Source organism: Hevea brasiliensis, chromosome 9 (genome assembly GCF_030052815.1).
Source record: "Hevea brasiliensis isolate MT/VB/25A 57/8 chromosome 9, ASM3005281v1, whole genome shotgun sequence".
Classification (NCBI taxonomy): Eukaryota; Viridiplantae; Streptophyta; class Magnoliopsida; order Malpighiales; family Euphorbiaceae; genus Hevea; species Hevea brasiliensis.
The window spans coordinates 8,676,957-8,701,530 of record NC_079501.1 but is presented as its reverse complement, the minus strand read 5'-3'; the positions used below and the strand labels follow the sequence as shown (position 1 = coordinate 8,701,530).

General features: G+C 34.8%; 4 protein-coding genes across 6 annotated transcripts; 2 read left to right on the top strand and 2 right to left on the bottom strand.

Annotated features, from left to right (window-relative positions):
• Positions 1-436: 436 nt before the first annotated feature.
• LOC110645165 (CST complex subunit STN1) lies at positions 437-1,926 on the top strand. The gene has a single exon (XM_058152724.1). It carries the CDS (start codon positions 588-590, stop codon positions 1,083-1,085), a length of 498 nt encoding a protein of 165 aa, XP_058008707.1. The 5' UTR covers positions 437-587; the 3' UTR covers positions 1,086-1,926.
• A 2,241-nt stretch (positions 1,927-4,167) lies between these two features.
• Positions 4,168-4,753, bottom strand: LOC110645176 (uncharacterized). The gene is made up of 2 exons (XM_021798230.2): positions 4,527-4,753; positions 4,168-4,441 (listed from the first exon to the last, which is right to left on the bottom strand). The coding sequence occupies exons 1-2, from the start codon at positions 4,751-4,753 to the stop codon at positions 4,168-4,170; spliced, it is 501 nt and encodes a 166-aa protein (XP_021653922.2).
• Positions 4,754-7,388: 2,635 nt separating this feature from the next.
• Positions 7,389-13,252, top strand: LOC110645166 (type I inositol polyphosphate 5-phosphatase 4). Of its 2 annotated transcripts, XM_021798217.2 has the most exons (14): positions 7,390-8,657; positions 8,752-8,839; positions 9,211-9,279; positions 9,442-9,529; positions 9,611-9,715; positions 9,812-10,430; positions 10,528-10,721; positions 10,840-10,948; positions 11,075-11,223; positions 11,405-11,694; positions 11,784-12,077; positions 12,198-12,266; positions 12,368-12,509; positions 12,667-13,252. In XM_021798217.2, exons 1-10 carry the CDS (start codon positions 8,628-8,630, stop codon positions 11,625-11,627), a joined length of 1,674 nt encoding a protein of 557 aa, XP_021653909.1. In that variant the 5' UTR covers positions 7,390-8,627; the 3' UTR covers positions 11,628-11,694; positions 11,784-12,077; positions 12,198-12,266; positions 12,368-12,509; positions 12,667-13,252. The 2 variants fall into 2 exon arrangements, with proteins under 2 accessions (XP_058008706.1, XP_021653909.1); XM_058152723.1 differs by lacking the exon at positions 11,784-12,077 and having other exon boundaries at positions 7,389-8,657.
• A 7,618-nt stretch (positions 13,253-20,870) lies between these two features.
• Positions 20,871-23,319, bottom strand: LOC110645184 (protein INCREASED RESISTANCE TO MYZUS PERSICAE 1). 2 transcript variants are annotated; one of them, XM_021798239.2, is made up of 2 exons: positions 22,946-23,319; positions 20,871-21,368 (listed from the first exon to the last, which is right to left on the bottom strand). In XM_021798239.2, exons 1-2 carry the CDS (start codon positions 23,206-23,208, stop codon positions 21,260-21,262), a joined length of 372 nt encoding a protein of 123 aa, XP_021653931.2. In that variant the 5' UTR covers positions 23,209-23,319; the 3' UTR covers positions 20,871-21,259. The 2 variants fall into 2 exon arrangements, with proteins under 2 accessions (XP_021653931.2, XP_058008705.1); XM_058152722.1 differs by having other exon boundaries at positions 22,952-23,319.
• Between the last annotated feature and the right edge of the window lie 1,255 nt (positions 23,320-24,574).

Sequence of the window (24,574 nt, the reverse complement as noted above, 5' to 3'; positions counted from 1 at the left end):
CTTGTATGGGTTGTGTTCTTGTTTTAGGGGCTGGGTTGTAATCTGGGCTTTTTTGCGAAGCCTTTTGGGTTGTTCTTGCTACTTTTATGAGGCCCATATACGTAATGGCTTTTGAATCGATGAACATCATCCTCTCTCTAAGGATCTCTCTAAAGATTTGTTTCGCTGGGGTGAGGAAGTTATAAAAAATAAAAGGGTAAGGGAGGGAAATTATAGAGGGGTTTATAATAAAAAAATTAATATTTAAGAAATAGTAAATTAATTAAAAGGTGAAGGGAGGTAATATATATTTTTTATATTTATAATGAGGTAAAGGAAAAATAAGTTTAAAGGGGATGTTTAAATAAAAATAATTATAATTTTTATTATTATTTTTATTTCTCATTACATTTAAATATAAAGTATTAAAAAAATTAAAATTTAAAAAATAAAAAATCTTATCCTTTGGTTACCATCTCATCTCAAATACGACTAACCCTCATCCAAACAGACCATACCGGGGTGGGGGGGGGGGTGTGTTCTCCGAGCCAGGTGCCAACCGGGAGACTATTAATCTAACTATAATCTGGAACTCAAAATCTCTAACAATGGATCTAAAATTCCAACACACATACGTAAAACTCCTGGCCTTCGATCTCCTCTCTCTCGCCCAAACCCCGTCTCTCTCCTCTTCCGACCCAATCTTCTTCTCTCGCCTAGGCAAGTCTCTCTCACGCGCCGAAATCCTCGGCATCGTAACCACCCGTGATCACAAACCAAACAAATTCCTCAAATTCACAATCGACGATGGCACCGGTTGCATTAGCTGCATTCTCTGGCTCAACCAACTCACATCCCCCTACTTCTCTCGCCGCAGCCCTCCAGATGTTCGATTAATTGCCGACATGGCCGCTCATTTTGCCTCCGAGATCAAGATTGGCGTTGTGGCTAGGGTGCGCGGGAGGATCTCGAGCTATAGAGGTGCGGTTCAGATTACTGTGTCCGATGTTGTGATCGAGAGGGATCCCAATGCGGAGATTTTCCACTGGTTGAATTGCATTAAGCTGGCGCGCAACTGCTACGGTGTCGCCGCTCCATGTAAATAGTGCTGATGGTTCTAAAAGCTCTTTTTCTTCACTGTAGATCTCGTTCCTGATTAAGATGATTGTGTTACCGTACACTGATGACGATAGATTATAAAATTTTTACTCTATTGCTAGTAAGTTTTAGCTAAAATTTGAGGAGCCAATTGTGGAAATGGAAACATTCACAGTATGGCCATGGTTGCCTTCTATTTCTTTGTTGTGGCTTTTAAGCTCCATGGTTGATGGAGCCCATTGATAGTAAAGGCGGTTGTTGAAACACGTTACTGATGTGGAGAATTGGTTCATGGAAGCTGATGCTAACCTACACACATGGAGTTATACGTTAGATATTTATGAACCTGAAAGCTACAAAAGCAAGTCATGACAAAATAGTAGATGCTGTTGATTGGAAGAATTAAAGTTTTGCCATGTGAGAGAGCCAAAACAATAGAACATCATCCTCCTTTGTTGCCCATCGAAAGATTTTTGCATTTATAGCTAAGCCATTTGAAAAGCGCTGATCACTGATTCACTTACTTCGATTTGAATTAGAGTTAAGAGTTATTCTCCGCGGTGGATAATTCTCATTCGAAGGTTCTATAATTAACAGTTACTTGTGGTCTGTGGATAGAAAGGTATTTGCTTTAGTTGGTGTCTTTTAATGATATAGCTGCGGAGGCAAATTCATGACCAATTAGAATACATGGACAACTGAAACCATCAGCATGCCAGTGAAATGTGGGAGTTTAAGTGTTTAGTCCAGCTTAAGTATGATCCATGAGAAAAATATCAGGGCTATTTTGTTTATGTTAGTAAAAGCATGGAATTGGAATTGCTACACAAATTTTAGTGTTATTTTCAAGTTGGATGTGGTTCTAGATAGCTGAATAGTTTCATATTGATCCCCCTGAATAGACTTTGAAAAGAGTCCTAGCAAATTCTTTGCTTAACTTCATTCTCCAGCCTCTTGGTTTATTATTTTTGAAGAAAGGAGATTAACATTTGACACTACATTTTATTAATACTGAAGCAAACTGTTATTGATTGTTGAAGGATTTTATGCACTATATGATTTGGCTTTTATTAAAATCCAATCTAGCTGGTGCTCTTTTCAACTATCAAGTTGATATGTTAAGAACAGATTATGAACCTTCAATTCTTTTGTTGTTGTGGCTGTTGTTTTGATAGAATATCTTTTTTTTTTTTTTTTCACAAGCAGTTTATTTTAGTTGATTGTTCCACTCTCACAAAGCGCATGCCTGTGCAGATTAGTATTTTTTTTCCTTTATTGACTTGGGATTTGCTGTAGTCATATTACATTTTGCTGTTTTTGGATTTGTGATGTATTCTTCTATTGACAATCTCCAATCGTGGATGTGATGGGAAGTAGCAAGGAACTCTAGTTGTTAAGCAAAATATTTTGACCATAAGATTGTACTCTCATGTAAAGAAGCTAATTCGAAAAAAGAATTACGGTTGCATCTGGTTGTGGGGAATGATTATTTTATTGGTGATGGAAACAATGTTTTCGTTGTTCTATGCTTGGAAGCTATTAAAAATCTTTTTCACTATCACATTTTTTCGGTGGAGGTGGAGGTAACGGTGGCGTGGTGGGAGGTGGCGAGATGATATCATCGCGGAGGCGGCTAAGAATATAAAATAGTTCCATGATCTTTCTTCCTTGCAAACAGGGATCATACGCCGGAGTGAGTAGAATTTAGTTCAAACAAAAAAAAAATTGATCAAATCGATTTAATTTGAAATTTTAATTTTATGAAATTCGTCTATTTGATTCTGTTCTTTTAAGAAAAAAAAAGTAAAATTGAACTGAACAGTCAATTTTTTTAATTAATTATTAGTAGATTTAAAATTAGAGTTAAAATAGAAAATATAATTGAAATTATGTCTGAAATAAGTTCAAAATAAACTTAAAAATAAGTTTTAGGTGAAATTCAAAACGATAAATTAAATTGAATTGAATAAAATTAATTTGGTTTGATTTAATTTTTTTTCTAATTTAATTTAGTTTAATTTGATCTAAGTATAAATTTTGATTTATTTGATTTTTTATTTTTTTAAACCGATCCAAATTGATCATGCTCAACCTTAATCAGCATCCCTAATCATAACTAAATTTTGACATGGGATGGAATCATGGGAGTATTTAGCGCTGATAGCGGTGGAGTATTTGAACTTAATCCATGACTAGCTAGATAAAAAAGGCTGGTGTTGTAGCTGGAAAAAAGACGAAAACAAATAAATGGATTAGACGCGGGCTTCATTGATTGATAGGCAACATCTAGGACGAGGAGGGATGGGAAAACGAGAAGCGCAAGCAAGCCGGTGACAAGATCTTTGCTCAGGTCAATGAAATGAAGAAAAATGGAACGCTTTTCGGTGAAGCTCATCTTCATTTTTTTAACCGAAAGTGAAAAACTTCACATCAGTGTGAAGAACAGGTCAATGACTTACTTGTTTTCCTCTTGAATTGAAAGTGTTGGCGTTCAAGAACACCTCAATTTTCACGTAGTTTCAATTGGGAATGGGGTGATGGGTCCATTACTGACCCTTCTCTGTTAAGAGTTTTTAGGCATATCAAAAAGTGGTCTGTACGCCATGCACTTCACTTCATTTGGACTATAAATAAAATGGAGGATATATAATGGAGATGCTATAAATTGTATTAATAGAGATATGAGGTAAGTGGAACACAAAATAATGGGGAAGAGGAGTGCATTCTTCGTACCCTGATGATAAATCAACTAGTCAAAACCTAAACTTTCTTAGGCTGACATTGAATCCGTGTGGCCCTCCTAATGGTCCATATATTCTCAAGTTCTTCTTGAAATAGATGTAGGAAATTCGTTGGGTGGCAACAAAATTGATAGGCGAACCTAATTCTTGGCCATGTGACTTTTTTTTTTTTTTTTTTTTTTTTTAAAGATGTGAAAATCATTGAAGGATTAAGAAGACAATGAGCCTAATGCAAAGCTAAATTGAGCCACTTGGTTACGTATAAAATTGGGATCATTAAGGGCTTTAGAAGCGAGTGCGCAGCTTTGTTCTCCGATCTCTTGACATGAATAAAGGAGATGGTTGGAATTCATGAAGCTAACTCAGAAATGTCACCAATAATTCCTGGAATTTCCAGTGGTATAGCCTGACCATGAAGGCCTTTAATAACCACTAAACAATCCCCTTCTATAATAACTGACTGAAAACCTTTATCAACTGCCAACAAGAGAGCTTCTTTGCAGGCTAACGCCTCAAGTACCAAAGGTTTTGCAATATGCCTGAATTCCTTACATCTCCATACCAAAGAAAGTCCAATGCTGTTATTACGACCTATCACTGCTGAAGCACCTTTACTCTTGGACCTATCAACAGAAGCATCAAAATTAAATATGACAAAATCAGGTGGAGGACAAATTGGAATTAGAACCCTCCATAGATGATTGAGGCCTGATTGAATCTTCATTGGCTGAAACAAAATCCTCCCAATGTCGAAGGCTTGCCAAGATGGTTTCTAATACGTCAATCTGTTGATTTTTGAATACAAGAGCATTTCGGCTCTTCCAAATTTGCCATAACACAAAGACTGCAAGTTGAGTTTGAGACTTCCTTTCTTCATGATGCCGCAATGGGCCAATAAGCTCTTCCCAGCAATCCTTAATATCAACACTTTGCATCATAGAGGACCTAAACCTGAATGGAGAATTAAACCAGACCCCTTCTGCTCAAGGACGAGAAAAAAGGATGCTTAAGATTCAATTACCCCACAATGACTAATTCACTAATTTTATCAGCAAAGATGCATCTAAAACTAAAAATCTGCTAATTGTTTCATACTTTGGCACTGTGAATTCCTTACTGTTTAGGGATAATGACACAGGAAATTCTCTCGCTCTCTCTTTTTGTAATTTAGTACTTGAGCTTTTAAGTGGTACTAGCATAGTTCCAATTGGCCTAATGAAATGCTACAGTAAACAACTCCGTACCATCCGCATAGAGGTGAAGAACATGACATCAGGAGAACGCCCATTCTACATTAGCCAAAACCCCAAACTGAAAGACACGTCTTAAAATGGGAGATTATGAATGTAAGGGAAAGAAAAGGTGGTTTGAGATGGCTGTTTTAAAAGCTGAAAAAGGCAAAAGAAAATGGAATTCTCCCCAATTGGAGATACTTTGCCTAAAGTATAGATCCAACATCATCCTTTGACCGCCTCGTTAGTCTATCTACTATCTATTATCATTTCTCACTTAATTTGAACAATATAACGGTTTTGGATAATATCCTTCCTTGTGCTAAAAAAAAAAATAAATCATATTATAAAAAATAAACGTCCCTATTTTAATCAAAAACCACTAAATTTTCCAGGAAAAAAAAAATCACAAAATGCTCTAAAGCTTGAAGGTGGTGGACCATAAATCCATTATTGGCAAAAACAATAAAAACATAACCAAACATAGACCTAACCGAGACATGTGAAAATAGGAATTTAAGAAACAATTTAAAAGAGGAGAGGGTCTGGTACTGTTTTGCCACAGTAATCAAATTAGTTGTAATGGGTGTATCCAATTTTGAGAATCATTTGACGGCTGCAGTTCCAGATCCCACGTGGCAATTTGGTAGGGGATAACGAACAGTAAGAAGCCATGAAAGAGAAAGAGATCGGGGGAAGGAATCATAAATTCATGAAAACTTTACTGAATCCAAGTAATATATGTGGTTCCCTCTTAGATACCATTCTCATGGTTATGGAAATGGAAATGGCTAGTATCAAATGCTCAAAACAGTCTTCACACCATCTTCAACCCATGGGGAGAATCCCCTCTTTCCCTCCAGATAAAGCATTTAACCTTAGGGCCCCATTCCCCTTTAATTTTGTTACACCTCTTTATCTTATACTACTACTACTGTTACTATTTCTATTCTACAGTAATGGAAGGGTGGAAGTCCGCAATTGCAATGGAGGCCCCAGCATCTGTCAAATTAAATGGTCCTACACCTACAACAGTCGCCTTGTGTTATGTTGTTTTCTGACTACAGTGTTCTTTTATTTTTCCTTTTCCTTTTAATATCAAAACTTCTTCGGAAGAGGATGATTAGTTAGTTAGGATTTAAATTTATTTTTCCTTTTCTTTAGATGTTAATTTTAACTATTCTTTGTTTTATTGAAGCTTACTTTTAATTAGTCCTCGTTAAAATTATTCTTTAGGGAAAGCAAACAAGAACATGTTGTTAGTGAGTTAATCACAATAGAAAAAGGAAAAGCACATTACCGACCACCTAATCATAATTTGGTGTTTAATTACTTACTTATCATGAACAGAAACAGAAGCTCTCCCTGTCTCATGATTCTGGGTTGCCACGTTGGTAGAAAAGATATACTTTCGCTGGACAACTATGACTTGTTCAAGTTTTGGACAACCTATATAATTGGAACCATATGGCTAAAATTGCTGTAGCGGAAAGCTTCAGTGGGGTATGGTGGGGTTGTATTGTAGCAGCAGCAGTTGTTAAGGATTCCCAGTTTGAAGAGAAATTTAGGGCCGTTTCTGTTCCTTTATTTGGATTGATTCGCTGTCAGCTCTATTAGTTTAATGCTACAAGTAATAAATTAGTGCGCTAATTGATTGCTATCAGCCTTGAAAGATGAAATAATTAAAGAATAATTCAGCTATGAAGCCAGACACGGTCTCCCACTCGTGGCATGTATGGAAAAGATTGTAAATTAAGAAAAATTTAAGCCATGAGAGCTTAATTCAAGAAAATTACTTTTGTTCTACCGGCTAGGTATTTAACACCGGCTTGACAAATGACAGATAGTTGCACAAAAGCCAAGGATATGGCGTGAGCTGTGGGGTACGTGGGGTGTCCTAACAAGATCCTGCATCCATGTAAACAAATGCATTCCCATAAGGAGGTCTTTCAAAACACAAAATTTTTCGCTTTAATCCATGCATGAAAACAAGTTTATACTTTGCAAGACATCAAACTACTCGAAATAAAAAGACATCAAACTACTCGAAATAAAAAGCTAAATATTTGGTAAATTTGCCTTGTTTCTCTTGGACACTAGTCTTGATTGAGTCAAAAAGAGACTCTAAATTGTGTAGCAGACCGGCACATGGACACGCTACTAAAAAGCAACAAAGAAGGTTTTGAGGAGGATATGCATTGCTTCTAAAGTTTAATGCCAATTGCTATATACATTACATAAATTTCCTAAACCCCAAAATGCATTTATACTATAAATTGAAGAAATGAGCAAAATCTTCTTCACACAAAAATTCCCTCTTTCAAAACCTATGCACCTATGTTATATATCTCCTATGCCCAAAAAACCCATGTCGATTGAAGGAATCCCAACCAACGCTACACAAAGATCCCCTAAACACACTCCCTTGCAAAAAGCCTAACATGCCCAACTTTTGTCCTTGCAAGTAAGATATTAGAAAGAAGAGATGGCCTGGAAAGGGAAACCCATTATTAAACAAGCCTCTCCAAAACTCCATACATGATACATACGTTATTTTTATCCCCTTTTGGTTCTTTCTTTAAATGCGTTTCTCACTCTCTAGATGGAATGGAAGAATGGGTGGTTCGTGGTAAAATAGTTCAAACATAAATTACTTTGCTGATCATGGGGAGTTGTGATAGTTCTTGTTTCTTTAATAAGGGGGAGGGTAGGGCAGTTATATTGGGTGTGACTTTACTTGTGGGCTGGTGAGCCAAGTTAGTACCCATTTGGCTTCTTCTCTTCAAGCTCCCAAGCAAAAACCTTCAGTTCAAAAAGCCTCGGAGGGTTGGCCTTGGTTTTGGAGTGAAAAAACTAAAAATTAGAACGCGAGAGAGAGAGAGAGAGAGAAGGGAGGGAGCTTTTGTGTGCGTGTGGGAGCTCTTTCACCTTGCTCTTGCACTTTATTCTCTTCTTCAAATTCGATACTTTGCTCTGTGCCCCAGAACGAGGTTTTTTGTTACCCTGAGTTTCTCTCTCTGTCTCCCTTTTTGTGTCTCGTACATTGTCTTATTATACTCTCAGAATCTCATAGTCTTACTTTCACGCATCATTTCTCTCTCTGTCTGTTTCCGGTTTTAATTGCCTCTCTTTCAGTTTCTCATATTTTCTTCATTTTCTCTGTTTTCTCTGGACTGGACTCGCAAGGGAAGAGAAGGAAGAAAGCCTGAACCGGGCAACTGGGTAGTTCTTGAATTTCACTTTCTGTTTATAAAATGCCGAGGAACTGGGACTTTCTTTGTTGCCTCGATTATTTTCTCTTCATTTCTTGAGCAAGCAAAGCATTACCCATTTCTTCTCTTCAGCTCCCTCGCCTTATTCACCTAGTTATTCCCCGTTGGGTTTAGCATAAAACCAGAGCGTTCTAAATAAACTTATTCTGGGCTCTTTCCAAAAAATTTTGTTTCCAGGTTTCTTTCTATTCAAATTCTATTCTGAGCAAAACCCAGAAGATATCGAGTGATGGTTTAATAAAGAGGAACTGAAATTTATCATTATTGCCGTAAAAATTTGGAAGGCTTTATGAATTTGTGAAACAATGAGAGATGGGAACTCGAAGAAAAGCAAGGTTTGTGAGGGGCCTTCAAAGAGAATATCTTTATCATTATTTTTTTATAGATGTTCTAATAATTGCTGACTCTGTTTCTGTATTATTTGTGAAGCTTTCATGGCCCAAGACACTGGTCAAGAAGTGGTTCAATATCAAGAGCAAAGCTGAGGAATTTCAAGCAGATGATGTCATTTGCGGAGGTGATTATTGGTCCTATCTTCTTCTGGATTTGGGAATCTTGGCCATTTATGTCGAGAACAAAAATGGGATTTTCTCTACAAATAACTGAGTTGCTTTTGGACTCTTATGGACCCTGGGCACCTTAGCATATTCTGCATCCGCATCAATGTTTGTTTTGTACAATAAAAATGTGTGTTTGGATTTTAATGGGGTTCTGCTACTTCCATTTGCAGCTAGAGATCTCTTAATTTGTTCTTTTCCGCATCTGAATTTTAACTAATTTGTTTTTCTTCTTGGCTTTCTTTTTCTTGTGTTGTTTGAATGTGTTAGATTGATACATTGGCAGTGCAAAGAGCACAGCTTTAACCACTTTATTGTGTTTCTTTTTCAGGTGGTGATGAAGATTGGAGAACCAACTTCTCAGAGAGAGAGGCATGCACCATCAAGAAAAGCAAAACAGGTTCAGTATCAGACGCCTCAAGTATTGCTTTGGACCACACCACGCTTTAACGCCTTAAAAATCTTGATAAAAGGAATATTTATAATTATTGCGCGTTTTCTTTTTCATATCTTGGCCTCAATGATTTTTCTGAAGTTTCTAAACTCCCACTTTGATGCGCAGAGCGAATGAACAGGAGGAATTCTGATCGAGTCCGAAGAAGTAAGATTGACATTGATGCTGCTCAAGTCACTGATGTACACAATTATAGGTGTGTTCATTGTGGTGCATAGGATCTGTTTCCTGCTGAGAGCTGGGTTTTTATCGTGTTTTAATTGCTATGGGACTGCAGGATTTTTGTAGCAACATGGAATGTGGCTGGAAAATCTCCTCCAAGTTATTTGAATCTTGAAGATTGGCTTCATACCTCTCCTCCCGCCGACATTTATGTTCTTGGGTATGTCCAATTAATCAAACTATTTTTTGTTACATTTGCTTTAATGGATCAAGTTCAGTAATACTAAGCAAACCCCATTGTTAATATTGAATTTAGGTTTCAAGAAATTGTTCCTCTAAATGCTGGCAATGTCTTGGGTACAGAAGACAACGGTCCAGCCAGAAAATGGTTAGCTCTTATTAGGAAGACTCTAAATAGTCTTCCTGGTGCAAGCGCGGGTTATCGTACTCCTTCCCCCACCCCTGATCCAATTGTAGAATTGGATGCAGATTTTGAGGGATCAACAAGGCAGAAGGCCTCATCTTTCTTCCACCGTCGCTCCTTTCAATCATTGAGCCGGAGCATGAGAATGGATAGCGACATGACAATGCCTCAACCTAGACTTGATCGACGTTTCAGCGTCTGTGATAGAGTTATATTTGGGCATAGACCAAGTGATTATGAGCCTAATTTCAAATGGGGCTCCTCGGATGATGAGAATGCACCTGGGGATTCACCAGGTACCACTCATTATTCACCAATTGACTACAGTGGATCCTTCTCATTGGAGGACAGAGATAGGCAAACAGGGCAATCAAGGTACTGTTTAGTTGCCAGTAAGCAAATGGTTGGAATATTTCTAACAGTATGGGTAAAGAGTGATCTCAGAGATGATGTTCGCAACATGAAAGTGTCTTGTGTGGGCAGAGGATTGATGGGTTATCTTGGAAACAAGGTACATTTTTGCTTGATGACAAATTTCTTGAATTAGAACCAGACTGATGAGCTAAGAAAAAAAGAAAGTAGCATTCTTATTCTATTGGGTTTTCCAGGGTTCAATTTCAATTAGCATGTCATTGCACCAAACAAGCTTTTGCTTCATCTGTAGTCATTTAACATCTGGGCAGAAGGAGGGAGATGAGCTACGAAGAAACTCTGATGTCATGGAGATCCTTAGGAAGACAAGGTTTCCCAGAGTTCATGGTATGGGAGATGAGAATTCCCCTCAAACAATTCTGGAACATGAGTAAGGCCTTAATCATACTCATTTCCAATTGTTCTTACTTTTCTTTTCTTTTCTTTTTTTTTTTTAGTTTTGAACTAAATCAACTTACAGTATCTAAAACAGCATTGTGTTGATGCAGTCGAATTATTTGGCTTGGGGATTTAAATTACCGTATTGCCTTGTCTTACCGAACTGCAAAGGCTCTTGTAGAGATGCGCAACTGGAGGGCATTGTTAGAGAATGACCAGGCATGTTGCCTATTGTCTTAGCTATTACAAGCAATTTGGTATTCTTTCCAACTTGCTGTAGGGCTTTTCATCTTTTTATTAACAAGGAATGCTCATTCTCAACTCTCTGATGGCTCTTACTTTCAGCTACGGATAGAACAGAGAAGGGGGCGAGTCTTTGAGGGATGGACTGAAGGGAGGATATACTTCCCTCCCACATACAAGTATTCTAACAACTCAGACCGATATGCAGGAGATGACAGGTGTCCAAAGGAGAAGCGAAGAACCCCTGCATGGTAATTTCTTTTTCTTATTATCTTTCTCTTCAGAAAAAGTGAAAATTTTTCTTGCTGTTTAAACTTTGAGTGAAATGAAATTGAAATCCCATACATAATGCCTTCATGGGGCCATGTTAGCAGAATGTGGTTAAATTATCTGATAACAGAACAAATGATCAGTCTACATGCATGCATGTAGGTGTGACCGAATATTGTGGTATGGAAGAGGCCTCAATCAGTTATCTTATGTACGCGGGGAATCAAGGTTCTCAGATCATAGACCAGTTTATAGCGTATTTTTGGCTGAGGTTGAGTCCATAAATCGCAGCCGAATCAAGAAAAGCATGAGTTGTTCCAGCTCCAGAATTGAGGTAGAGGAGCTACTACCACAGGCTGGATACACTGAGCTCAATTTCTTTTAAGAGATAGTTTCTGATTCTGAGTCGTGCAAAGCATATTCAAGATTGACGGATGAACAGCACAGCCAAAGTAACTTTTCACATGTTTTGCTTTTTTGCTAGAATATCCTTTTTTTATTCACCTCACGGTTAAAACATTCTTTTATCTTCCATCTGCAGGATTCTTTAAATACAAGTTGTTTTGTACAGAATGCAGTTGCTCAAAAATTTCAAACTTTCATTGGTTTCCTCAGTCTGTCACATTAAGTTCTTATCATATATGCTTCTCTTAATTGTCTTATTTCATGTGCCTATGAGACATATAAAGTAGCCAAATTGGTGGACTAAATGCAACCTGCCTGAGTGTCGCTACCAAGCTATACAAGTTAGGATCTCTAGGCCAGATGAATGAGGAACCTTTTCACTGCCAAAAAAATGCCGAGTACTTGAATTCCAATGGGGAAAAAAGATAATGTACTGTGCATATTTTCTGAAAGTTTTGTTATAATCATGTCTTCTTTTCAATTGAAGTAATTAGTTGAAAAGATATCTTTCATGTTCTAATTTGTAACTATTGTTTGGTCCCCTGTGCAGGTGGGCACTGTTGATAAGAAACTCTGCCTTGGTGGTGATAGACATTCAGTTGCCTACAATCCAATAAAGGTTGATCCTCCGATTTCTTTCTCTTTCTCAACTTGGCTGTGGTTATTCTTCCCACTTTATTATTCTAATTTCTTTCCACTCTTTTTTCCTCATCACTATAGGTACAGAGTTTGTGTATATTTTGTCAATAACTACTGACTAGAAAAGATTGCAACTGGACCATTTCTCACGCAACAAAGGAAGTGCTAATTTGCAAATGTAACTAATCCTGGCTCAGAACAAGCATGTGGGCATTATTGCAAGGTAATAGAAGTTAAACTGTTATTGGATTGTGCTGCTTTCATCGCTTGCCTAGTTTTTAATTTGTGTAAGCATTGCTTCGTAACTCCCCATATATGAATTTGCAAAATAGAAAGTGTCCTGTTTGCTTAAATACCCTTCTCGGTGGTAATTTTGGCAGGAGAAGGACTTGCCAAGTTGAAGAGCTGTTTACAGGTCTAATTTGCTGACAATTCAATTTGTACAAGGAAAATAAATAAATTCAGAGAAACATCATCCACCAAAAGAGATGGGAGAATCAATGTTTTTTTTTTTTAATTTTTTTCTTTGCTTTGTACTTGGTATTAGTCTAGAAAATATTAGCAAAGGAAGCGCGGGATGTGATGGCTACTTATAAAAAAAAAAAATTAAAAGAAGAGTTGAAGTTGTGATAGATATGAAGCATCTTTTTCTGCTGCTGCTAATGACTTTACTGAAAAAGGAAAGAAACTTACTTGATCATCTCTAATTGTCATTTTTTCTTTTCTTCTGAAGAGAAGCTTAAAATTAAACAGGACATGAAAAGAAGTAAACGAGTGGAGAAAAAAGGCGAACAAGTTTGTGCTTGGTTAAAGCATGTCAGGTGGTTGTCCTTGCATCGTTGAGTTCTGAATTCCAATTTTTTGTCACTGTTTGTTTCTGAAGCCTTTTTTTTTTTAGGGGCAATTTTGCCCCTATTTTTTGGATTTTTTTAAGCATCAAATGAAAACCAAGGGCTATTTTGAGAATTAACAGCAGTCAAAACTTGATGTAATTGGTGCTTGGTAGTTTGGTACCTGGCGGTTCAAACTTATCGGCCGCCTGCTTATGTACTTATTTGCTAATCTGCCCTCTTGTTGTCAGAAGCAAAGAAATTTACGAAAGTGATGGGAATAAAATTACTTGTCCCATAACACCCTTGACATTAATGGCATTGGGCACAGCCTATGCTCAATAAAAACCTGACGGCAATAAGGTACAATTATTTTCGCTCCCAGTTTGCCCAAATTTTCCCCCTTTTTATCTTTGCTCGATTTTCCGTAGTTCAGAGCAACTCAATAAACCCTTTTACCTCATTTCCCCCAAAGTTGGCTACTCCATAATAATTTTTACTGATTTTTTTTTTTTTAAATTGTAAATCAACCAAAAAGATCATGCCATTTACTTTCAATACTATTCAAAACAATGTTAATGAAAAAATTTAATTTTTGAATTATGTTAAGGCAGGTACAAAATACAATGACAACCATGGAGCAGATTTCTGAGAAGGCAGAGTGGTTTAGGTTGGTGGCTTCAGACCCCCAACAATTCAAATGGTTTGCAGTTTTTTTTTACTATGGGTTAAAAAAATAATAATAAAAACTGTTGTGTTATCCGTTTGCAGGTTTTTTTACTAAAATGAAGTGAAAAAGGTTAAAATTGAAGTGACTAACAACAGTAAATAATAAAGTGGAGGAGGAGAGTGTTGCTTTTAGGACTCGTCTCCTCTCGTCGGGCCCTGGTGGTTTTCCGTTCCCACGTACCTCTTCTTTCCTTTCTTTTTTTTTTTTCTATTTTTTCCCTCTTTCTGCTCCCCTGAATAGACCGCTACCCTACACTCCTCCCATCAACTATGCTAGTCTCTTTCACGCGCTTTTCTTTAGCGCTGGATTTCTCTTCAGTCTGTACGGCTGGTTCTTAAGTTGACGACCGGAGGAATAGTGAAAAAGTATTTTCTTTGTAACCTTTTTCTCACGGTACGTGTACACGTTGCGATCTGCTGAGCCCACCACAGTGGTTCTCCAAGTCACGGACAAAGACTCCTTTAGCCCAACTTACTTATAGGCTAATTTAATTTTATAATTTTTTAAAATTTTAAATAATTATATATTTAATTAAAATATTTATAAAAAATATTTATATTTAAATTTAATTTGTTATTAATTTAAAATATAAATAATAATTTATTTATCAAATATATAAATATTATATATTTATAATTAAATTTTTATACTTATAAATAGCTAATAAATTATCGATGTATTTAATAAATAATGATATATAAATATATTTATTATTAAAATAATAAAAAAGTATTAAATTTTTTTAAATAATTTATTTATTCAAAATATATTTCAATCATATATTATAATATTGAATTGCAAATTAAATAGCTAAATATTTTATAGATAAACATTTTATATTAAAATTGATAAAAAAAATATTTTTAAAATTAATATAAATAATATTTAAATTATTATAAAACATAAATTTTTTAGATAAATATGAGAATAAATACGAATTAATAGTAAAATTATAAAAATTAAATAAGGATAATACTACTTGAGCTTTAAAATGAAAAGTCCCGCTCTTCTAATTTTTCTTTTTCCCCTATTTATAAGCTTTAAAAATGTCATAAATAAACAGATCAAACGCTCTTTATATGTTTCATGGGAATATATATATTAATATAAAATTTAAAAAATAAATAAAATTTAAAATTTTAATTTTCTGTACCACAAAATAAATATTAGTTCAATGTCTCTAGGGTTATATACCAAATACAACTAATGTTTTATTAATAATTAGATATATAGTTGCATATTATTTTAAAATATATTTGATAAAATTTAAATTTTAATATTCCCTTTTAGAACATTTTGTTTTTATTATTAGCGTAAGGTAGTCGCAATTTTTTTTTAAAACATTTTTAGCATCTAGATACTTAAAAAATAAAAAATATTTTTTATGAAAAATATTTTTAGTTTTTAAAAAATAATTTTTATAAAAAAAAAAATATTTTTTTTTATATATAACTTAATTTTTACAAACGAAACCTTAATTAATATTATTCATTATACAATACACATTTTCAAATGGGAAGATTAAAAAAGAAAAAAATTGCGTGAAAGGAAGGTGATGAGGTGAAACTAAGAAGTTGAGGGGAGACATGTGAGTGCACAATCAATCCAATCATAGACTTAAAACAACATGTCTAGAAGTTTACAGGTTTAGAGTTTATCAAGATTCTCCTAAAGCAAGGCCAGCAATATAATTTGTTTTATTGTCCAAAAATTTTACATATATCAGACCACTATCTCCAGCCCTGGGATCCATGGCCAGAAAAATAATTAATTAACAAAATCTACTATACAATTTCATGCTGAAAATGATTCAGAATCCACAAGTGAACAAAAGGATTGCGACAAAAGCCCATTTGGTTGAAGACATGGAAACTTGATAGTTGTTATTGGGAATTTTATATTTGGAAGACTGAATCATGAGGACAGCAAATCCTTTATGGACGGATGTTCATGGACTCACATACCTTGTCCAATTTAACCAAAATCTAGGATCCAGATTTTGTGTTTTTATCAAATTACAAGGTAGTTGCAATGGTTTCTTTCCAGGAAACATCAACCCATTTTTCCTGGATTAACAAATCATCCATTGTTAAATAGATTTCATCATAATGAGAAGTTATTTTAACTTAATTAATCATTTGTTATTTTTTTATAAAATGAAAGACGAAATGATATTTTAAAAATTATTAAAAAGAGATAAAGAGTCCTCACATCATCCATTACAATGTAGATAATTATCAAATCATTATTAATATAATTTTTTTTTTAAATATAATGTGAATTTTGTAATGGGCCCAAAATAAAATTTGAAATTGAGTTGCAATAGAAAACTTTGTTACCTTTGATTAAGGTAACACAAGCGAAAGGAATAAGAGACAAAAAATCCAAGTGGGGAAGGGGGGTGGTGGCACTTTGCATGGTTTCTGTTTTCTGAAGCAAACAATGTGCCTTTAAACAACACTGATTCAACCACCGAAATAGATATGAAGCGGCAAAAGGGAAGGAAGACATGCACAAGGCTCGTCTTCCCAAAATCTGGCAACTGAATATTTGACCGTTAGCCTTATTAATATTTTGAACATCTGGGTATGGGGCACCACCATGCATCCTTTGAAAGATTTACATTAATGTGATATTGGGTATATAATTAATGATGTGTAAAAATGAAACCCCAAGTTGTGGAAGAAAAAGGCTTTCTTGTCCCTTTTTAGGTGAAGTTCTGGATTTAAGGATTTATAAAATTAATGGAATTTTCTAAATTTATGGAATTAAAAATTTGGAATCCTTACTCCACAAATTTCTTTTGATACTAAGAATATATTTCTCTCGATAACAATTTCTGGAGTCGGAAATTGCAACAGGAAAACATTTTTAAATCGCAACAACATGCCATTCTTCAAACCTAATCCTTAAAAATTAGTGATGTCTTGTAATATATAAAAACTAAAATTCAACATCACATGATGGCTTATATTCTGCCTTTCTTGTTGCGACTCTCTCTTTTTATAGTTTTCTTTTTTTTTCAATGAGATTGTGCCTTCTGCTTCCCTTTAATTTATACTCCACCTTCTAACATGTGCAATTCCCAAACTGACAACGATGCCAGATTAAAAACAAAGACATGGGCAATTAAACTATCCCTTAAAATCTTCTGCACCCATTTTGAAATTCTTCATAATTCTCAGTGCCTCTTCGTATGCACTTTAGAAGACGGAAAATTCCGCTGGCGATGGCCGATGCGACAAAGGCTCCTCCACCATCATCCAATCGCCAAATATTATCCGATTAAAATAATTATATTTTTATTGTCAATTATTAATTTACTACTTGTCACGTAATTATTCGATGGGTTTCTGTAATCATCTGGTTTCGGAGCAACCCGTCTGCGCAACCGTACTGGTTTGCCGTTTTGCTTACGCATGCTGCGATTTTCTTACGTGGCACAGCTGGTTTCTTCTGCCACCTTACGTCAGGGGACGACCCCGAATAAATGTGATTGGGGATACTGCAGCATTTGGACCAATATAACTTTTAACACCATCTCTAAAATGGTCGGAAAATATTTACTCTTATGACAATTTAATAAATAAAAAAGCTAGGTATTGACAGCGACCAAAACTCTCTTAAATTTCCTTTTTCCAATGTGTAAATAACTTTTGTGGTTTTTTTCCTTTCGCTTGCAGATCGACACTGATTGGATAAGGAAAAAGATCAATCTATTTGTTGTTTGGACCTTTTGTCTCTCGACTTGGGTGGATTGACTGCAAGAGAAACTTTAGTGACCCATCATGTGTTGGGTTGTTGGTTTGTATCCCATAGATCTTAAGATGATAAGGAAAATGAGCCACCTTTTGCATTTTGTCCAGTCTACCTCCTCTCAGCGAAGAGTAGTTTTGAAAGCATTTAAATCCGCGTGAGCTTTTCTGGTCTTAAATGGCTTGGGATTAGTTTTCATTTGGTTGGTAAATGCTGGTGGGATGCAATCTGGAAGATTAAATTGGAAGGCACAAATGGAACGCCAAAGAGTCCTACTGGCGCTGTCCTCTGCCTTTTGTTGTTAATTGATGCTTCCATGGCTTCTCTAAAGTGTCTAGCAACTCTCCTTGTGATTTTTGGTGCCTAGGATGAGATTTTCTTTGCAATATACTTGTGTTTTGTGTATATGAGTCATGTTAGAAACATTATTTTATATCTCTACTATTCTATATAGGATTAACATATGAAATGACAAATTAACACATAAAATAATAAACTAATTATAATGTGATAACTAAATAAAAAAGTAGTTATAATGTTTTGAAAAGAAAAACTGTTTTTAACACTTTTATGGGATACACACTGCTACTGATTTGTTATTATAATACTAGTTTGTTATTTCATATAAACTATCTTACATGAAATTATAGTGATAACTTATACCATGTTATGTCTCTTTTTTTTCTGATGTCTTTTTTCACTAGGAGAATCCTTTAATGAAATATATATTGGATGATGATATAACTATTAAAACATATAATCATTATTTATTCATAAATAAAAAACACTAAAATGTATGCTAGTCCCATTGAATTAATAACTAAATAATAAATTAATAAATATTTGTATGATAATAAAGAAACTAAGGAATCTTTCCCATGAAAGTCTTCAGAATATAAAATAAACATGCAGGGTATTAGCTTGTAGCTTGTTTGTGCAGTAGTGCTTGGTGAATTGCGAATAACAATATGGACAAGAGAAATGCGGAGATGCATGTCTCTTTCATTAAACAAGAATTACATAGTCACTCTTTATATAAATGGAGACGTAAAATATGAGAAGACGAGAAAATTGAAAAGGGGTTGGTCCCCCAAAATGATGAGCAAAGCAAGGACTGGGATTTTGGGAATTAGTTCCTCACTATAGTGGGTTCTGAATCCTGACATAAACCTTACGCTTGAAAGTAACAGAACACCTATATTTGGCATCGCCCTCTGTCTTTGGGAAGCTAAACAAATAATCAAACTCTACCTTTCAGCTATTTTACATTCGAACATCATCATTGCCACATGCCAAATATTCCACCAAGCATTACTCCCAAAAACTTCGTGCGAAAACCAGTTTAAAAGAAGAGAAGAAAAGAACCAGGCAACCTCACTGGCAGATGAAAAAAGGAAAAGAAAAGAAAATTAATTAAACAATAACTCATACAAGCGTAAAGCAAAGCTTGTAGTCTAGCTGGGCAGGCATATATAAGCTCTTAATACGTTGTGGACAAGAGATAATTAAAAATAGAGAGCGAGAGAGACTCGTAGAGTGTTGAGTGCCTGAGTGGTGACCTAAGAAATTAAAGAATACAGAAGTGGAAAATACTTAGGTAGGCAAGGCATAGCTTTTCCGTTACAATGTGAGCAGGGTGCCAAATTAAGCATTCATTAAGTAGACATGATGTCACAATAAGATCTCTCTCCTACTTTTCCAGCCCTTGCTTTAATTTTTATTACCGTTGCTTGTTTAACAAGGTGTGTCAGTACTCAGTACTATGCGTGAAGGATGATGCGCACACACGAGCACGAGAGTTCTTTTAGCTAGGCCTTTGTGGATTTGAATAGCAGCTAGATTAGTGAACAAGGCAAAACACCCTCTTCACTCAAGAGACTGTCTACACTACTACAATGAATCATCTCATTTTTAGACCTAGAGTTGTGTCATAGACATCTTCAGTCTTCACCCCCCACGTGCATGCATCTCTTCGCATCTTCATTTCTTCTAGTCAACCACACGTTTTCTACAATGGATTTTAGACAGGCTCGAGCGCCTAATTTTCCCCGGAAATTGAAAAATGATGAGAGGAAAAGGTACACAAGATTCCAAACATGTCACCCATCATTTGAGATTCACTTTCTCAGTGCCAAGTTTGGCTATTTGGGTTAGTTTCCAGATTTCAAAGGGAATTCTGTTCAGACTACCTTGATGGCTCATCATTTCCAGTGAGGTCTACATCATTGTCCATGTGGACCTGAATATCTTGAGCTATTATGGTAGGTCGGGGCATAAACCATCATACACATACAACTAAATTCTATGATGTATGGCTAGCCACTAGCGGTCTGATTCTGAGTAAGGATAGCAATGGTTTGTTGTTAAAAACATGATCTCCCATATAATGACCTAATTAAAACAAAATAGATCTAACCAACGAATCTGGAGATAAAGATTTGTGTAGAATGAACCTGATAGTGTGAAGAAGCTAAACTTGTAAATGGGCTCCAGAAGAAAACCCAAACAATGGATCAATGGGCCTCCTTAGCAACACACTTGGAAATTGTCAGGTCCACCGATCCAACAGATAAGGCCTTAGGGAAGCTTGAATCTTAATTTAATAAATCAGGCTGTCTGAACTAGACTATCCGTCAAACGGCCTAGTCCGCTTTGCAAAGCATGGAAAATTAAAAATTTAATGGAACACTACAGCTTGATCCGTTGTAAGAATATATACCCTAGCCTGTGCCCCTGGAAATTAAACAGCCCCAGAAAGTATCTCAAACCCAAAAGATAAAATTATAAATAAATCAATAAGAGACTCGCTGTTTAAGAGAAGATCAAGCAGATCAAAGCTTGTTTTAATGATGGCTCATATAGTCATACGTACAATAAAATTAATGAATTGGAATTAAGAGAAAAGTTCAACGAACTGTCGAAAAGAATATGGAGAGTGGTCATGGAAGCCAATTTAGAATAGGATTCTCATTCATAAATAATTTGCTAAGCCAAATTCTTATAGGCTACTAAAATCGAAGAAAACTGGAGCAAAACCAAATGCATACACATGCAAGAATGATAATTGAAATGTTCCATAGGATTTAAATAATTTTGTATGCCAAAAAAGGAAAAAAGATTAAATGACACTGCTAAACTCCATCATCTAGCCTTGAAGTCGCACATTCATATTCATGCATAAGTACCTTAACTATCCATATACAATAATAGTGTAGCTGGAATCAGAACACAGGAACTGATACTGAAATGCAAGGCTGCAAAATTCACCTTCTTAATGTTGACACTATTAAATCAAACCTCAATGTGAAGCAGATTTAAAACTCTCAAGTTAGGTGAAAGATAAACCTTTCAGTTTATTCCATCCTATAAGCACAACTAGAAAAATTTCAAGGCGTTCAAAAATTCCCAATTCTCCTATGAAACTGGAAAAAGGGGAAAACACTAAAAAATTTAGTCTTGGAAAAGAATAACGCCTTTGATTTTAAAATTTATAACAGACTTCTATTGTTCTACCTAATGAAGTAATGATATGTCTGCTATTCAATTCTGCAGTGCAGGCCAATCTCAAAAACCTGACAGCTATGCACTACCCAAATTAGTGCACCAAACCACTAACTAGCTACATACAAGCTATGGTTTTGATGCCTTTCCATTGATCTATGACCTATTCATTCCTCTGCCTGAAGTCCGTGTACCTGTTTCCACTGTTGCCTTGTCAATTGCAATTTGTGCTTCGCGGCACTCAAGAGTGCAAAATGCAGAGTCACTGCAATTCAAATAGTGTCAGTTCAACTCTGTTGGAATGCAATAATCTCTTGACCCACATCAAACAGGGTCAGCAAATACTATGTTTTCAACAACTAAAGGAGAAAATAACAAGTTAGAAATAATTTTAACTTGAGCATCATCACTGGAAATGCCAATGATATCAATTTAGTCATAAATGCAAGCGGCAATAATTTACCCATAATTGCTGTGCTCAGCAGATCTTGAGTTCTTGACAGTGGGTAGAATCACAATAACCATTTGAAGTTCAAAAGCTTCATATGGGAAAATAAAACATAAGATGCTATGCATCATGCAGTATAAAGAAGCTAATATCTGGGGTTAAAAGTCAATCCTCAATGAAACAGTATGATGAGAAATGTTAACATCAGAAAGGCAGAACTCATATTGATTGAGGAAACGAACATCATATAAATAAACAGTGATCAATTCTGAACATCAATGGGAAACAACTATAAAGAAGAAAAGGACCTTCTTTGTTCTTTCTGATAAGTAGGAGAAATTATTATGAAAATATTACTGTCTATCTGAGTTTTATTTCTGCTTTTTGAATGCTGAAAATTGCATACTAAAGGACATCATTTGCAATTTTTTTATCCCTCCTTTCGGTTGAAGATAAAAAGCCTCAAAATAGTTTGTATGTAGAACTAAAAATCACTGACATTAGTACTCATTCCTCAAACAGGCACCAATGTGTATTTATAAGTCTTACACAAGCCTAATATAACTGTTGTTTTTATGTGCATTTTTAAATCTACGTTGCTGTAATCTTTCTTTCTATTTTATTTATTTTTTTCTCCCAATTTTGTGGATTTTTATTATCTTGTTTTTTCCATTCATTAACATTTTTTATGATGTTCCCTTCACTGATCTGAACAGAAATCTTTAACAAATAGATTTGCGTCCTCCATTAAAAAGTTAAAAGCATGGACAGAATATATCTTTTCTTTTTCAACTTTGTCAGTAGTTAACAGAGAATAGACAGAATTTAGCATATAGTAATTACAAAGACAAAGCAGTGAAAGATCCTTCCTTCTTAGTCAGGAATGCCTCATCATTTTTAGTGATGTTCACCCAACAAAGCCTAGAAACAATTATTTAGCAGTATATTCATAACTCTTTTTTTTTTTAAACCTTTTATCTTGCCAAGATCAACTGAAATCCAAAATAAAAAGGAAAAGGCTCATAGATATTATAAAGAGATAAAACAGAGACAGTCATCAAGTATTTAACCAATTACAGTTAATATTATCTAATCAATAATAAAAGAAATAAAGAATTAAATTTTTTTTTCTTTCTTTTTAAATTGGATTTTGGGGGTGGGGAATTAGAGGAAGCCAGCCTGATAAAAGAAGTATTTGGCAAAATCAATTTTGCCCTTTTCATTCAATTTAGCGAAGCAAAACCAACAGAAATGTTATAATTACATACTTTTTCGCACACATTAATCCTCAGACTTGCATATTCTTTATTCTTCTGAAAATAAAACAGAAAGAAAAAGAAATTGAAAAAGAAGAACACGAGGAGAACAAAATTTAGACAGAAATGAAACCTTACCCATACATGTAGATATTTTTATTCTGGTCCAACATTTTCTTGCAGTGGTAGCATCTCTCGAGAAAGCAATCGCCGTTGCCACGCACCATTTCATACATCAACGGCGGAGACGACACTGTCAGGATACTCGGGCGAGACTGATCAGGAACGTCAACAGGCAATGCAGCGTCCCAAAGGAGCTCCGGCGAGGGCTGCTGCTGGTTCAGCGTTGTAATGTCTCCGAAGCTTTGCGACTGGCCAACGCGAGAGCGCTTTTTTGACATAACCGGCGGCGAAATTTAGGGTTTGGGGCTTTGGAGAGAGGCCGATATGAGCTCAGAATTGGGAGTGAACTAAATGGCTGTGCTTGTCCGTGACTGAAGTTTGATGTGTGCCTTGATTCATCCTAACCTTATATAGGCTACTGTGGGTCCCCGGCTTTTCAACGAATTAACAAAGACGCGTTTCCGTTTTTAATTTCTGGGATTAAATTATGAGAAATATCTTCCCCAAAAAATTTATGAGAAATATTTGTGCAAATTTAATATATTATATGTGTATTAATTTTTTAATAATAATAATAATTAATAAATTTACTTATCATCATTATAACGTAATATATTTTACTTATTTTTTTTTTAAATTATATATATTGTGTGATTGTAGAGAAAGGATACAAGCATACCATTTGGAATTGAAGATAATTTAAAATTGGTGTGATGCATGATAAATTAATAAGTTTACATAAAAATATAAATAAATTATTAAAAAAATATTATTAACATTCTTCATATATAAAATTTAAAAAATTATAATAAACAAGAATATCACACGCAAATTAATAAAATTTATCGTCTAATGGCATTTTCTCTATTTCAAATGTGCAATATATGGGGGGATCATGCCTGGACTCTATTTCAATTAATACAAATTAATTGTTAAATAAGTTTAGTATTATATTTGCAAAATCTCAATCTTTTCATAATAATGGGACATGGCATGAGGGTAAATTTTAACAATCGTCCTGAACTTATTTAGTATAACGTTATAGTCTTTCAACTTAAAACTGTAACATAAAACCGCTTCAACTTTCAAATTTCACATAATAAAATTTCTCTAACCTCTAATTGTCGATTTTTTTTAAATTTAACATATTTAAATTAAAATTTTTTCTCACTTTAATTGTGATTTTTTATCAAATTATATAAATTATTAAAATTTTCTATAAATATTTTAATTTTATTAATTTTTTAAATAATATTTCAGAGAAAATAATTTTTTTAATTTAGATCACATAAAAAAAATTTTAATTTTATTAATTGCTTTCCTTTTTAGCCTGCATGCCTAATAATATTTCATCATAATGGGCATATCATATGAATATCAATTAATATGAGTCTACCATATAATAATAATAATAATAATTTACCTTTTTTATTGTGAAAAAGTATTTTTAATTGGCTCCAGAATTGAGTTTTGGAGCTGGATTGAGGACTTGATTTTGAAGATAGATTATCCCAAGAAATATAACTTCAACTTCAACTTCAACTTCAACAAACAAGTAAATTTGGTATGATTGTTATTTCTATTGCTAGATTTCTCTTGATTACTCTGAATCACCAGTTTTAAATTTGAAACAGATATCAGTCG

Bases quoted from the DNA above. Each gene is read 5' to 3' on its own strand.
- LOC110645165 (XM_058152724.1), top strand. From the start codon at position 588: ATGGATCTAAAATTCCAACACACATACGTAAAACTCCTGGCCTTCGAT.
- LOC110645176 (XM_021798230.2), bottom strand. From the start codon at position 4,753: ATGCAAAGTGTTGATATTAAGGATTGCTGGGAAGAGCTTATTGGCCCA. The intron at 4,442-4,526 runs GCCTCAATCATC...TTCTGTTGATAG, and splicing joins GCCAATGAAGATTCAATCAG to GTCCAAGAGTAAAGGTGCTT.
- LOC110645166 (XM_058152723.1), top strand. From the start codon at position 8,628: ATGAGAGATGGGAACTCGAAGAAAAGCAAG. The intron at 8,658-8,751 runs GTTTGTGAGGGG...TTATTTGTGAAG, and splicing joins GGAACTCGAAGAAAAGCAAG to CTTTCATGGCCCAAGACACT. The intron at 10,722-10,839 runs GTAAGGCCTTAA...GTGTTGATGCAG, and splicing joins CAAACAATTCTGGAACATGA to TCGAATTATTTGGCTTGGGG.
- LOC110645184 (XM_021798239.2), bottom strand. From the start codon at position 23,208: ATGTCAAAAAAGCGCTCTCGCGTTGGCCAGTCGCAAAGCTTCGGAGAC. The intron at 21,369-22,945 runs GTAAGGTTTCAT...TTTGAATTGCAG, and splicing joins AAAAATATCTACATGTATGG to TGACTCTGCATTTTGCACTC.